A 16430-nucleotide genomic window follows, 5' to 3' on the forward strand; every position below is an offset into this window, starting at 1 on the left:
ACATTTATCAAGTACAAAATATACATTTGTTAAATTCCCACGTTCGCCGTTTGAGATGCGCACGGGACGTCGCTGCAGACGCGTACACGCACCTCTCCACCTGTCCGCATCTGTGCGCCCCCTGCTTGGGATGTCCAGGTGACTAAGCGACGGTGCCCAGGTTAGCTGGGATCTCCAGGTAACTAAGCGACGGTATCCAGGTCACCTGGGGTCTCCAGGTGACTAAGCGACGGTGTCCAGGTCACCTGGGATCTCCAGGTGACTAAGCGACGGTGTCCAGGTCACCTGGGATCTCCAGGTGACTAAGCGACGGTGTCCAGGTCACCTGGGGTCTCCAGGTGACTAAGCGAGGGTGTCCAGGTCACCTGGGATCTCCAGGTGACTAAGCGACGGTGTCCAGGTCACCTGGGATCTCCAGGTGACTAAGCGACGGTGTCCAGGTTACCTGGGGTCTCCAGGTGACTAAGCGAGGGTGTCCAGGTCACCTGGGATCTCCAGGTGACTAAGCGACGGTGTCCAGGTCACCTGGGTCTCCAGGTGACCTGGACACTGTCAACGGGCGGCGCGGGTGGGACTCTCGCTCAGGGTCACCCATGCCAGCTGCTGAGGACTCCTCGCGGCACTTTGGCGGTCCCTGGATTTACCGTGGGACGACGACGACGGAAACCGCCCCGTGACCGAAGCCCCTGGCTAATGCGCCCGAGTCCGTCAGATCCCAGCAGCTACTGCAGGGTTCAGCTCCGGATGGGCGGCAGGCGTTACGAGTATTGTACACATGCATGTTTGACTTCTTCCGCGTCGTACGCAGCCAACCGTGCTCATCGGAGGTGAGGGGGAATGACAACAAACTAAACACGACAAGCGGTTCTAAAGTAATTCGTTTTAAAAAACGCGTAATGGGCGTTACAGGCTGCGACGGTGGTACATCGCGGGCAGCAGACCGCAGCGCACCAAAATAAAAGTCGTACAGTCCTATGCTCCCACGTCTATGCTCCTCGCCTTCATCATCCCGCACTGACCAGCGTGGTGAAATATGGTTAAGTAATCCCCACAAGCTGCATGGTTTGGGGAGGCCCTCATCCAGCAGTGGAATAACACAATGGCTGGAATGGGGGAAAACATGTAATAAAGGCACATTTTATTTCATAGAACCTTTTCATTTCATTGAATTAAGAGAGGGGCGAATCATCACATTTTACTGATGCAAGAGGGATAAAAATAATGATGGTGGTGGTGTTCGTAATGATGATGGGGATAGTGGCGGTGGTGTTTAATTTATTGTTAAAGGTCCTGATGTTCCCGATGACCCTGACCACAACGATGACTGATTAGCGGTGACAACTGATCGACTACCGGGATCTGCTACTATGGCCAAGATGTTAACCGACAACACTGCGACCGAGTCCTGTAGCGCCACCTACCGAGCGACGAATCGCAGCCACACAACAGAAAGGGGCCTCAATTCGGCCGACTGTGGGGTCTGGATTCGGCACGACTCCCGTTGCTTTTCTTGCGAGAATGAGCCTACTACCATCATCGTCACTCATTTCACCTCTTCGTTGGTGATGCCATCACCATCTCCATCGGGGTCACACTGATCCCCGACGTCATCGCCATCCGCGTCCTCCTGTCCCGAGTTGGGCGTCAGGCGGCAGTTGTCCTGAAATGAGAGGCGCTCTCTGGGGCTTTCTTTTTTTTACGACAAAATGTTTGGGTACAGACCCCCAAACCCCCACCCCCCCAAAGGGTCCAAACACATCAAGCGGTCAGCAGCAAGCGGTACTATTATCAAAGTTGTATCAGAATTGAGCGAGCTTATTGCTATAACAGCTTCGGGAGGGAAGAGACGATGGGAGGAGGGCATTTCTAAGTAGAACAGTGCGAGGCAAAAAGCAGAAGCGTCGTGACCTGCAGCGTGGTGCGTGGGTGGGCCAATGAGGTGGAGTGATTGAGTGTGTGGGTGTCCCGTGACTTGCAGCGTGGTGAGTGGGTGGATGAACGAATGTGTTGTTGTGATCCGCAGTGCGATGGTTGAGCACGGTACGAATGAGATGAAACAGTATGTGCAGCGTATGTGCCTCTACAGTCCTTTTGCATCTTCTTTGGTTCTTACGGTAAAGTCACGTAGAATGAGAATAAAATAATAAATTGATAAAATAAAATAACACAATAATATTCTCACGACGTTTCGGCCACAACACAAGCGGCCTTCATCAGGTGAAGGGACGAGACTGTCACCCCAGCGCTGTCCTACCAGACAGTCTCGTCCCTTCACCTGATGAAGGCCGCTTGTGTTGTGGCCGAAACGTCGTGAGAATATTATTGTATTATTTTATTTTATCAATTTATTATTTTATTCTCATTCTACGTGACTTTACCGAAAGAACCAAAGAAGATGAATCATTGCAGTCACGAAAGCTTTAAATCGAAATTTAGTCCTTTTGCAATTCCACTGCTGGATGAGGGCCTCCTCTACTCCCGTGTGGGTTGTCATTGGTTTGCCCAATACTACGCCACACTGGCTAGCTGCGGGATGTTGTAGGCAGGCAGTATAGATGAGCGGAGTGTGGAAGGACAAGATTTTGCTGCGCTGTCCGTCTACCGCCCGCCACGTGGACCCACAGCCTATAGCACCTGCTGTACAAGGTGGTCGCCCCTACAATCCAACATCCAGGAGCCGACGAGGCCGGGTGCATTCTGGGTGATACGGTTTGGACACTTGTCTTGATTGTGATGATGTATAACTTTGCAACAGTCAAATTTTATTTTTTAAACTTATTTTTCATTAAATAAACACTAATTTAAGTATCAAAAGCATGAAAATGTAAAACCCATATAATCGAGGCATTTATCACCAGGCCGATTGCACACATCTCATTCATTAATGGAACATTCATAAATCGAGATACATTAAAGACAATTCACAGCAATGCAATTGTGACCATGCAACCCAAACTAGGGACCACACAGTCAACCAATGCCGGAGGAGGAAGAGCGACACGACACGAAGTCTCTCTCTCTGCGGAAGCCCTCTCGTCGTGTCGAGCAGCAGCTAGACCTCGACATTGGCATCGAGCTCCTGACCGTATTGCTGCTGCTGCCACGATGCTCGAGAATAGCACGGCAGGGTTGCTCATCACGGCGTAAACAAACAAGAATCTGGCAGCCGCGGAAAATTCCGTGCGATTTCAGCTTCGAAATCTGTGACCACCAGGGGGTGCTCGACAAACACCGGAGAACAGAAAATAAAATGACACGACAGTTCAACGAAGTGGATTTTCACGTGGAAATTTCTCGCAGCAAAATCATCTCAAGGCATGTTTAAAATGAAAGAGCACCTGGCAGAAAGGGGAGGAGGGATGAGATGTTGATGATGATGTTGATGATGATAGGGGAGGAGAGAGATACAGAAAAAAGCAGCAGTGGGCTTCATGGAGGAGCAGCAGCAGCGTGTGTGTTCACAGGGGGCGACGGGGAGAGGGATTCAGAGTGGGGGCGGCCACGCAGCGTCACGTGATTTACAGAAGGCTTGAGCCCACTGAAAAATGTAGACTCTGCTATACAACAACACTCATGGTGATTTTGTGTTACGCAGAGGATAAAAGAGATGAAAGAGAGGACCTTTCACCGCCAAAGCTGCTCTGGCAACTTCAGCTCATGTAAATGTTGAGTTTGTGTTTACGAGAAGAGCTGCTTTGCTTTCATGGCAGCTGAAGGCATTGGGTGGATGCGGTGCGGGTCACGTGGGGCGGGCAGCTTTTACCTTCCTGCAGTTGCTGTCCTTGCAGCTCAGATCTTCATCAGGATAGCTGTCCAAGTCAGTGTCGATTCCACAAACGAAGCCATTTCCAGCCCAGCCCACCCTGCACTGCCCATGCAAATAACAACACAGTTCTAGACGGGCGCGGTGGCTACGTCCCACGTGGCCGCCTGTGATGCAGCGGCACTTGAGGCAGCGGCGAGGGTTGGTGGATCACCGCACAAATGTGAAACTTCCTTTCTGTGGACATCTAGGAGGTGCCATACCCTGGCTCGCCAGGAGAAGGCGGCACAGCAAATGCGGACTCCCATATGTTCCATCTGTATGGGACAGAGTGTTGCTGCCCTCCCACGTGTCGGTGTTCTCCGGGTGATCCGGCTCCAAACATGGTACAAGTTGGCAGTGGTACATGCCAACAACCTTAATCGGTGCTCGCTAATGCCACTTTCGCGAAACGGAAAGGCTATTATGGGGATATTTGTCATATATGTTTGTATGCAGCACTAGTGGCCAGTGGTAGGGTAGTCGTGAGCACCCTGTGCTATGAACCCAGAGACCTGAGTTCAATTCCCGGGTACAGCGAACATGAGCGGCAATTATCTTAAACGGTCTTGGGTGTCTCCTAGATCGATTCAACCTTTAAATGACTCACCTTGTGTCGTGTAAACATCAGCACTGGGGACACAAATACGGTAGGACGTGGTTCTGATCACACCCACGGTGGCGAGACGATAACTACCTCGCCTGGTATGAAGGACGCGTGGGTTGAATCCCGACCCTGGCGCCTGTATATTTTGAAATTGCATGTTCTCTCCCCGTGGTCGCATGGACTTTTCTCCGGATCCTCCGTTTTTTCCCTCCACATTTAGAAACACGCGTTTAGAGTATTTAGCTGATATAAATGTTTACACAAGCCACTTCGTTGAGCTATCATTTGTGGCCAGGTCGCTTCTGGGAAAGAGCGATATAGCTCAGTGTGGCCTTACCTGGTAAATGACAATTATTTATCGTTTGTAGTTTATACTCATCCCATAGGTGCTTGCTAACAGCACTTGCCCCTGCAGCCCATGTAGGCCACTCGGGGGATATTTGTTTTTGTGTGCACTGCAGCACGGGGGTTGAGCCAGGCATCTCGGAATCCATGATGATAATGAGGTAGAATAACGACGGTGGGGCATGATAAACGGTATATTACCGTATCGCTAAATCAAGTTTTTCGATTGACAACCGCGTCACTGTTCTCAGCGAGATCCCCCTTTGGGAATGTGGGATTAAATCTCACGCTTAGTATCTGCGGCATTTGTCACATTTGCAAAAAAAAACCGCACGTGATTTATTACTTGCACCGGACGAGATTTGATGAGGTAATTATTTTAGTGTCAAATGGAGGTGACGGCTTAAAGAACACTTGGGAGCTGCGGGCTAGGTCAGTGGGGGGGTCGTGGTTTGGAGTTTGGTGACCCTGGTTACATTCTCGTCAATTTGAAGTGCGGTTTAAATGACATTCACATTTTTTATTAAATGTTCACGTCACCCACGAGCATGGCCATCGTGCGGGGCTGCTCAGGTTGCTCGCGTAGCTTCCCCATCTATCCACACGCACAGCCTTACATTCTCAGAGCTGGGTTCGTTGAGAATCAGGATATGTATTTATAGTGGAGGAATCAAATGAGCTTCAAAGCTCATTTTCACAGATGTCCATTCGGGGCGGGTGAGAACGATACAACAACAACACAAAAACACGATCGGAGTGCAAACTATAGGAAAGGTACAGCAATTCACTAAAAATAATTTACAAATCAAATTATTCTTTCAGTAAAGTCACGTAGATAAATTATTTTATTTAACCAGGTAAAGCCCACTGAGCAGAGGGCCCAGAGCACTGAGCCGACACCACTGTAACTTGGGTTCAAATCCTGGTTTTATCCACCGACTGTAGTGAAATTGAGTTCTCAAGTGCAGTGAGTTGATGGTCTCAGTCCGGTCACCAATGACCACTTGTACATTTGGTTAATATGATGATAGCAATTCTAGCGTGAGAATGGAAAAAAATATGTATTTCGGTTTGATTTGCATGCGATGAACGTCTCAATAGCAGGACAGGTGAGAAAGAGCAGCATCCTCAGTGTGTGGAATAGAGTTCGCTGACAGGGATTTCAGCAGTGGTTCAATGATAACTTATTCTGCAGAACATAATTCAGTCTGAGATTTGATGGCAATGGCACAATTGGAAATGAAAAAAATATATGTTAGAGCTCACGGATATGGGAAATCATTCTCAGATCCAAGGGGGGAGTGTTCCTCTCTTTTCATTGTGTGCATCGTGTGCATGTCCCTTTGTCAGCTATAATCACGTTTCAAGTTAAGTTTCTGTTGTTTAGCCAGGTGAGAACTCGCGAACAGGACGGAGTCACATTTGCGAGAGTGGAGTAATCGTCTGCTGCCAGTAGGGGGCAATGATTGCTGTTGTGTGAGTGTGGGGAGCGGTCGTGTCGCGGTTAGCGCGCTGCATTCCAAACCCGGCAATCCGAGTTCGATTCCTGCTCACGGCCAACACCAGTGACGATTATTTGAACCGGTCCTAGGCCTCACCTAGGTTGACTCAGCCTCAAATAAGTATTTGGTGTGGTGTGCAAACATCGCCACTCGGGAGGCAAAGGCAGCCGGGCGTGGTGCTGGCCACCCAATCGATGTAACTCTGGCGCACCACTTGAGACTTCTGGGCGGACAAAGAGCCGGGCGACATTTGAGGAAACTCGCGCAGCTTCGCCCCAAGTGCCACGGCGGGAGATGACGCGGCGACCTTCGCATCGCGAGTCGAGTCTGTTGCCCACGACAGTCATGGGGGGGGGGGGGGGCAGCATCCTTGCCCCTGCCGTCTATCGGGGGGGTGGGGGGGGTCGGTCGTTGCCTCTGTGTGCGGGCGGACGGACGGGACTGATCAGCGGGCAAAGGCGGGAAAAGGCGGGCGCACACCAGCTGGGAAGATCGGGCTTGGATGTTCCGTGTGAGCTGCCGTGTGAGCGCTGGATATGCCGAGGAGATAGCGTGAGAAGAAGCCATGGCTGTAGATAGAACGTGACGCTTATTTACCTCACTGAGCTCGGGAAGCTGCCCCGGCTGCCACGGTGAGTGAACTTGCGACCTGCGGAGGTCGCAAGTTCACGTTCTCAACTGTGCAAGTTTATTTAACCTCACCAATGCCCGTGTCCACCAAGCAGCGTTAACGAATTGGCGGGTCGCGTGTGGTGGGGTAAAGTGTGGGCCATCTCACCTCGTCCAAGTCGGCTCAGCACAGCAGAGGCGGCCACAACGCCCTCCAGGGGAGGCCTTTCTGTCGTCAGTGACGTGGGCAAGACATTTCGGGGCTGCACCTTCGGATTTGGGCCTCTCCACATCAGGTGGGAACCGTGACCATACATCACCACGTTTGTCACTGCGACTTGAAGGTGGGGTGGGGTGAGAGGGCAGAACAAAGGATTTCAATGCACTGCCCACGCCTGCACACAGCGCTTCCGTCTGCACCTGCCTCGTCCGCACGCTTGGCCACACATCCAAGCGCGACTATCCAGACTCGGCCCTGCTTAGCTTTCGAGATCTGACGACAATCGGACGAAATCCGTCCGATTCTGTCACAGGCTGGTAGATATTCAGTGAGACATGAGGCCCTGGTGGTGCTGATGATGACGGTGCTGCTGATTGTGATTTGCACTGCAATCTTTACTTGGCAGGAGGTGGATCCGTTGTCGGTGGTGACGCACACGCCCTGCTCATTGCAGGGCGCTCTGTGGGCCCCGGAACAGCCGTGCCCACGCCGACACCCGACCCTCTGGTCTCCCACGAACCCGTCCCCGCAGGGCCCACACTGGAATGACCCCTGCTCGCACGCGACGGGAGGGCAAGTGCGGAAAAGCGTGGCCTCGTTAGCGTCCTTCACCCTGGCTCCACGAGCTGCCAGCGTCTACCACCCACGATTAGCACGGTTGGCTACGTACGGTGCGAAATAATTCCAACATACATTCTTATATACATTAAACTATCAAACCATGTTTTATTTCATCAGGTAAGGCTAAGCTATATCGCTCTTTTTCAGAAGCGACCTGGCCACAAATGATAGCTCAGCGAAGTGGCTTATCACGTCCAAATATATCACAGCCAAACACTCTAAACATCTACGGGATGGCCCAGATGTTTTGTGACCCCCATTTAATTCTCCAAAACTTTATATGCTTTTAAGTAAGGTTTATTTAAAACAGACATTAATATGCAAAGGGAAAAAATGTTAAGGGTCAATTAATTGTGGGTCACAAGAAATCTGAACCACCCTGCACAGTAATGTCCCTTGGCACAGAGGTGTTAAGTTAAACGTAATTTACATCCCGATTTCCTGGATTCTACCGTGACATATTGCATGTCCCTGAAGACGCGTGGCACAGCTCCAAGCAAAAGGTCGCGCATCGTGAGCATTATTCTTCAACTTAGCAGTGAGCTGAAATAATACGAGCTGGCGCGTTATTAAACGCGTAGTATATTAATTCATTGTGATAATTATACATTTGTATATTGTATGTATTCTCATAATTGTTGCGCTTGTTTAGCTAGGACTGCTTCGTTGAGCTGCATATTGTCGGTGTTCCGGGAGCTTCCTGCCAAGTTTTCGCTATGGGAGGGTGATGATAGTTGTGTTTCCTAATTCAGTTATTAGTAGTTGTTGTTTGTTGTTGTGGCACATTTGGTTCGCGAGGCTGGCACACGCTGGCCTCGTCTTGTTCGAGTCACGTCACGTGATATTAAACGTCCGCTGTGAGGCAGACGGCGCGTACCGCACACAGGGAATACACCCGCAGTGTGTGTCTTGACTCCGCGTATTTGCATCGAGCACAAGACAGCACAAGACATGCCGCGACAACAACTGCGTCTAGCGCTAAATATCGGAAATTAATGGCGAGGGCGGGGCAAAGAGGCTGAAGGGCCACTTAAGCCCGAGTAGGTCAATAACTTGATAGCAGCCCCGTGCTCAGTGAGACACGAGAATCTGGCGCTGTCCAGCGTGCTGAAGTATGGCCAAGCCCCACCATTTTCTATTGGCTCGCCATCGAACAAAGATGGTCACTGCGCTTCTGAGGCCGTCTGCACTGGAGCTATGCATTTTAAAATCTATATTGAATGTTCTTTTCTTTAGAACTGTTTTTTCGTGTTTAGTTTGTTGTCCTTCCCCCGCATCTGCGATTAGGGCTGTTGGCTACGTACGGTGCAAAAGAAGTTCAACGTACATACACCATGCCCGTCGCGTGCAAACCACAGCCGCTGGGTCGTTCGAGGAAGTGGAGCGTTGCATTCAGTTCATGTGCAGGAACTGGGTGTGTTGCTCCATCGCGGGAGTGCGAGAGGTGGCGGCAGATTGGGCAGGCGTTCATCCAGCAGTGTATAGATCACGGCTGATGATGATGTTGAGCATAGCAGCTGCGGTCAATAGTTAGGTCGCGAATGCACTGGTGATTGTGAATGCGCGAGTCGGGGTTGAAGAGTATTTTGTGTAACCATCGTGAGAACTCCAGAGGACAGGGTTCGAGTCGAATTCGCGACAGTGACCTGGGTCACTGAAATGGTAAAAGTCAGACGACGCGAGTGGAATCTCACATTTTAGCATTGCCGCATTTTCCCCAATGCTCTGGTTTTTGCGTTTAATTGCATTTGATTTTGATTAATTGTTGGCTTAGATTACTGTGTAGGTATCACGCCAAGATTTAATGATAACCTTTCACCACCCGACAGAGCCATCAAATAAAATTTAATATTTCTACTTTCCTCCCCCGGTTTCGATAAGAAACCAAATTAATTTGTATATTTTTCCACATGACAAATTCATTTAATTGTCGGGTGGTGGAGGGTTTCAAGCAAATTGGCATTAAACCTCCACGATCTAAGCCAAAAGAAACCAATTATAATAATAATATCTGTTGCAACAGCCTACGTTTGAAAGTGTATTTTTATATTATAGGCTTAAATGACAAGCTTCGGATAAGCAATTGAGATGAAAACAAAAATGCGCACAACAAAGCAATGCTGGAATTGAAAAAAAAATTGCAAAGATAAATCAACGTTAAATCAAAGCCAAATTTTAAATTCCCTGGGACGCCAATCCGCCCGTCGAACCCCTCTGAATTATCTAAACCCTGGCCCTCTGGCAGGATAATCTGGGCCCTTGCGGAGAATGCGAGGGGTATTAAGACCTCAGGATTAGGGGCACGGCAAAACTCCCAGGAGGAACATGTGCGGTGGACAACGCCGCGCTACGGGAGAGTGTTAGTCCACGTTGTGTATTTGTCCTTCACCCGCACCTACAATTATCCTTCCTCCGCACCTCCGATGAGCACGGTTGGCTATGTACGGTGCAAAATAAGTTAAACATACATACGCAGAACACCATACATTTCATCCTATTGACTGTAAATGTAAATTTAAGCACGAAAACATAATTTGAGCCAATTCAATTAAATTCACTACCTAATTACATTAAAAAAAGTGTTCATAGAATACAATGGGAACGTTCCTCATCGCGAAAAACAGCGAAGATCAATCCACTGCTGGATGAAAGCCTCCCCAAGCGCGATAAAACAATCCATCCATAACCACCTGCACATTCATTCTCATCGTTCCATCTCCACATTGTTTGAGCTCTCGGATGCATTCCATTCCTTGGCCACCGCTTCGTTATTACTCTTGACCATCGGCCATCGTCCCTTCTCGCCGTGGTGTCGGCGTGGGTGGCTCACTCACCTTGGTGATAGCGTGGGTGAGCTCACTCACCTTAGTGATGGCGTGGGTGAGCTCACTCACCTTGGTGATGGTGATGGTGAGCTCACTCACCTTGGTGATGGTGTTGGTGAGCTCACTCCCCTTGGTGATGGTGTTGGTGAGCTCACTCCCCTTGGTGATGGTGTTGGTGAGCTCACTCACCTTGGTGATGGTGTTGGTGAGCTCACTCACCTTGGTGATGGTGTGGGTGAGCTCGCTCACCTTGGTGATGGTGTTGGTGAGCTCACTCATCTTGATGATGGTGTTGGTGAGCTCACTCACCTTGGTGATGGTGTTGGTGAGCTCACTCACCTTGGTGATGGTGTTGGTGAGCTCACTCACCTTGGTGATGGTGTTGGTGAGCTCACTCACCTCGGTGATGGTGTTGGTGAGCCCACTCACCTTGGTGTTGGTGAGCTCACTCACCTTGGTGATGGTGTTGGTGAGCTCACTCACCTCGGTGATGGTGTTGGTGAGCTCACTCACCTCGGTGATGGTGTTGGTGAGCTCACTCACCTTGGTGATGGTGTTGGTGAGCTCACTCACCTTGGTGATGGTGAGCTCACTCACCTTGGTGATGGTGATGGTGAGCTCACTCACCTTGGTGTTGGTGAGCTCACTCACCTTGGTGATGGTGAGCTCCCTCCCCTTGATGATGGTGATGGTGAGCTCACTCACCTTGATGGTGGTGTTGGTGAGCTCACTCACCTTGGTGATGGTGTTGGTGAGCTCACTCACCTTGGTGATGGTGTTGGTGAGCTCACTCACCTTGGTGATGGTGTTGGTGAGATCACTCATCTTGGTGATGGTGTTGGTGAGCTCACTCACCTTGGTGATGGTGATGGTGAGCTCACTCACCTTGGTGATGGTGTTGGTGAGCTCCCTCACCTTGGTGATGGTGTTGGTGAGCTCACTCACCTTGGTGATGGTGTTGGTGAGCTCACTCACCTTGGTGTTAATGCAGATGGAGTTGTCCACGCAGCCGCCGTTTTTCCCGTCGTGGCACTCGTCGATGTCGTGACAAACCTGAGCACAAGACGACAAAGCTGAGCACAAGACGACAAAGCTGAGCACAAAGCAACGCGAAGAAACGCAAACGTTACGAAGTTGCGCTTCTTCGTTTTTGTCAGAATCAAGATATTTATATTTATTAGAGGAATCCGATGAGCTATGAAGCTCTTTTCACAGATGTCCAATAAGGGCAGGTCAGAACGTTACAACAAATACAAAACACGACAGGAGTGCAAATTATAGGAAAGGTAAACATACAAATAAATCTAAACAATGTTTTATCTTACCAGGTAAGGCCCACTGAGGCATGTAGCTCTTTTTCACAAGCGACGTGGCCACAAGTGATAGCTCAACGAAGTGGCTTATCACGTGGAAATTTAGAGCAGCCCCAAATCATCAAAATAATCTAAATCCATGTTGTTTCTAAATGTGTAGAAAAAATACGGAGGATCCGGAGAAAAAATCCACACGAACACGGGGAGAGAGAGGCGCACACTCCAAATATACAGCAGCAGCAGCAGGAGGCGTCAGGTTCGGGGTCGAACCTCCGACCTCGTGCTGACCAGGCGAGGAAGGTGACATCTCGCCAGCGTGGCGCCCCTTAAATAAGTCAGAACTAAATACAGTTTCTAGGTTCACATTTTCTTCGCATGGCTGATGTTGAAGTAGAGCAACAGCTGTCAGCCTACACCGAGGTGGCGAATCAGCTGCGTGAAGCGTCAGGAGCGGAGGAGTGGGGCCCCTGTGACAATGCCTCCCCCCCTTCGTATTTGTTAATCGCCAGTTGCGATGTCGTCAGATATATTCCATTGTTCCCTTCTGGGTGACCACAGGGTCCCAAAGGTTTTAAGATTTTTTTTTTATTTTAACTTGCGCTAATTACCTGCCGGTTCACTCCGAGATAATAACAAAAACCAGTGAATCACCACGAGGCAGTAAAGACGCGTTGTGGCTCGGAGTTTCGCGATGCCGCCGTCGCTCGCCCATTGCTTGTTGCGCCGTTTTGTGAGAGTGGCGGTGCGTCGTGACTGTCGCTCGCGCTCGTTCGTGTGTGGTGTACAGTACGGGGCTGCAATTCAATTGTGCGGGGTGGAAGTGGGTTTTTTTTTAATCATGGAAGGAAGCCGGAGGAAAACCATGCAGAACAGGGGGAGGGATCATACAGACTCCACTCACTCACACTCACTCAGACACATTCACTGTCTGCAGAACAAGGGGAGAACATACAGATTCCATGTTCTTGGTTCTTTCGATAAAGTCACGTAGATAGAAAATATAAGATAACAAAATATAATATATATTCTTGGTTCTTTCGGTAAAGTCACGTAGAATGAGAATAAAAAAGACGATAAAATTATCACGACGTTTCGGCCACAACACAAGTGGCACTCTTCAGGTGAAGAGACAGGTCTGTACGGAAGACAGAGCTCGAATGGACGCCGTCATGTATGGACAGCGTTTATTAAGCTGTGTGGGCGGAGTTAAAACATGAGTCTGTACGTTACAAGCATTACCTCCAGAGAGGGGGAGGGAGGGGGAACACAGGCAGAGAGGAATGCAAAGAACGCGTCTATCAAGCAGGGTGGGCGGAGTCAGAACAAGAGCCCGATCAAACTTCAGAGAGGGGGAGAGGGGGGGGGGAACACAGGCAGAGAGGAAGAAAAAGACTAAAGAAAAAGTGAGCAGGTATAGCAAGGTACGATGTTGTGTCCTGAGCAGCTTCATGACTATGCTATAAACTGGACTTCTATACAGTACAATATTAAATCTTCAAATCTAAACTACATGGTATAACATCATATCATAGACAAATTCCACCTTTGAATTATACAATGCGTTACTTTACACTACCCTATACTTTAGATTATAAACTATTTGACTTGTGATATTACACTGTCTTATTATATGAACCCAACTATATACCACACTGCTGTATATTCACTATGCAATTACGATGCTATATATTGCCTTATGAGTTCTGTTAAATATTATAATGTTATACTATTAATTATTATACTACATGTTATAAACCATACTATTGACCGTGGTGTGAGAAGTATTAAGAGGCAGTGTCAGCGAAAGGGCTGTGGTCTGAAAGTCACCGTGAAATACAATCAATTAAGAACCGGAATGGTTTAAAACATCTTTCCAATGGTTACTAAGCCAGAATCTATCTCCTCGGTTGAAATTGTCTCTGTGCTTGTATATGTGGATTGCCTCATGAACGAATCTCTCATGGTAGCCGGTTGGCTTGCAAAGAACTCCGTCTTGGCGAAGTCAATGTCATGTGAGCCCACTGAATTATAACAGTGATCTGCCACGGCAGAGGTGTTAGTCCTACCGTGTTTCAAGTCTGCTTTATGTTCGCGGATGCGGTCCGAGATATGTCGTTTGGTTTCTCCAATGTAGCTGCTACCACAGAGGCACTTTAGTTTGTAAACGCCCGGGCACTGTATGTCTGGAACAGTATCTTTTACAGATGGAACCAGATCACGGATTTTATGTACTGTGTTGAATCGGACCTGGATCTTGTGTTTGTTCAGGATTTTGGAGATCTTTTTTGTGACCCCCGCAATGTAGGGTAAGGTGATGATGGTTTTGAATGGCTCCACAAGGGGATCCTTCTTCATGACTGGAGTGATGGCTTTGCGGATTGTGTAGTCGGAGTAACCATTAGCCTTGAGAGCTTGGTGTACGTGTTTGAATTCACTGGCAATGTGATCCTGGTCGGAAATGCATTGGGCTCTTTGGTGCAGAGTCTTGATGAGGAAGTTCTTCTGGGATAGATGGTGGTGGGAATCCGGTTTTAAGTAAGCATCCGTATGGGTCGCTTTCCTGTAGACCGAGTGGCTCATTGAACCATCAGGTCTCCTTTTAATTAAGACATCCAAAAAGGGTAGCTTGCCTTCTTTTTCGACCTCCATGATAAATCTGATGGCTGGGTGTATGGAGTTGATGTGGTCGAGGAATTGGTCTAGAGCAGGTAGTCCATGTGGCCAGATAACAAAGGTGTCATCTACATACCTCTTCCATAAGGTCGGGCGTAGAGTGGCAGTCTGGATGGCGTCAGTTTCAAAATTTTCCATGAACACGTTGACTACAACTGGAGATATGGGGGAGTCCATTGGGATGTCATCAGTCTGTTTGTAGAAAGTTCCATTCCAGGTGAAGTATGTGTTGGTTAAGCAATGTCTCACCAGAGGGGGTACATCAGTATGCAGTCCTTGATGAACCAGGTCTTTAATGATTGCGATGGTGTCAGGTACCGGAACTTTGGTGAATAAGGACACCACATCAAAACTGACAAGCAGGTCGTCTCCGGACAGGGAAATGCCCTTGATTGTCGATATCAGGTGAGTAGATATATAGCATCGTAATTGCATAGTGAATATACAGCAGTGTGGTATATAGTTGGGTTCATATAATAAGACACAGTGTAATATCACAAGTCAAATAGTTTATAATCTAAAGTATAGGGTAGTGTAAAGTAACGCATTGTATAATTCAAAGGTGGAATTTGTCTATGATATGATGTTATACCATGTAGTTTAGATTTGAAGATTTAATATTGTACTGTATAGAAGTCCAGTTTATAGCATGGTCATGAAGCTGCTCAGGACACAACATCGTACCTTGCTATACCTGCTCACTTTTTCTTTAGTCTTTTTCTTCCCCTCTGCCTGTGTCCCCAGCCCCCCCTCCCTCCCCCTCTCCGGAGGTGATGCTGGTAACGTACAGACTCATGTTTTAACTCCGCCCACACAGCTTAATAAACGCTGTCCATACATGACGGCGTCCATTCGAGCTCTGTCTTCCGTACAGACCTGTCTCTTCACCTGAAGAAGGCTACTTGTGTTGTGGCCGAAACGTCGTGAGAATTTTATTGTCTTATTTTTGTTTTATTGTTTTATTCTCATTCTACGTGACTTTACCGAAAGAACCAAGAAGATGAATCCTTGCAGTCACGAAAGCTTTAAATCGAAAAATAATATATAACGACGTTTATAACATAAGCGGCCTTCATCTACGTGACTTTACCAAAAAGAACCAAGAATATGAATTCCTGCAGTCAGGAAAGTTTAAAGTCAAAAATACAGACTCCACTCATTCTCTAAAAAACAATGGGAGAACACAAAAACGCCACACACATAAAGACGCCCGAGTCGGGAATCGAACCGAGGCGCGCGTTGCTGCGAGGGGCGCGTGTCGCCACTGCTCCAGGCTGCCGCCCACACGCTCCCACGTGCTTGCTCCACTTGGCCACTTTATCCACATGAGGTTAAAACCTTTCATGTGCCCAGCTGAGAGTGTTTATTGCATGTCAATCAATACTCTATTAATTTCTAATTTAATGAACCTAATTAACTTGACAAAAAAAACTATCTTAATGCGATCTTTTTTATGCGCAGAGTCAATGATGTCTAGCATGAAAACATCGATTGATTCTACTCGATTTAATCACGAGCGGCTGACAGCAAGCTCGCTCGCTCGCTCACTCGCTCGCTCGCTCGCGTCAGCTCACCTGGGGCCGGGCATTCGCCTGGGCTAGGCCGAGCCCCGAGGTGGCTGTGCCCGTGTAGCCCGCGGGACAGGGCCCACACTCGTAGCCCGGGAACGCGTTCGAGCACTCCACCCCCACGAAGCAGGGCTTGGCCCCCGCGCACTGCAGATTAGAGTCAGCGCGGTGTCGTTCACGTGGGCTTTTAGCAGCGGACATCAATTCACGGTGGGTTGGGTTGGTAGGGTAATTTGGCGGGTGGGTGGTTAGATTGATGAGCAGGTGGGTGGTTGGATTGATTAGTGGGTGGGTGGTTGGGTGTGCGGGTCGTCGGGTGGGTGGATAGATTGATTAGTGGGTGGG

At 48.7% G+C, this 16430-nt stretch overlaps 1 protein-coding gene across 2 annotated transcripts in view; it reads right to left on the reverse strand.

Moving 5' to 3' along the window:
• LOC116953519 (thrombospondin-4-like) overlaps nt 1–16430 on the reverse strand; it is a 40477-nt gene that overhangs the window by 21313 nt on the left and 2734 nt on the right. For both annotated transcript variants that reach the window (XM_076051870.1, XM_076051871.1), the window contains 5 exons: nt 16092–16232; nt 11507–11584; nt 7485–7637; nt 3764–3868; nt 1553–1660 (listed from right to left, as the gene is read on the reverse strand). In XM_076051870.1, coding sequence (XP_075907985.1) covers nt 1553–1660; nt 3764–3868; nt 7485–7637; nt 11507–11584; nt 16092–16232 — 585 coding nt within the window. The remainder of the gene's footprint in view (nt 1–1552; nt 1661–3763; nt 3869–7484; nt 7638–11506; nt 11585–16091; nt 16233–16430) is intronic.

The sequence above is a fragment of the Petromyzon marinus genome, chromosome 52 (genome assembly GCF_048934315.1).
Source record: "Petromyzon marinus isolate PM22_M1 ecotype Great Lakes invasive population chromosome 52, UKy_Petmar_22M1.pri1.0, whole genome shotgun sequence".
In the NCBI taxonomy this organism is placed as follows: Eukaryota; Metazoa; Chordata; class Hyperoartia; order Petromyzontiformes; family Petromyzontidae; genus Petromyzon; species Petromyzon marinus.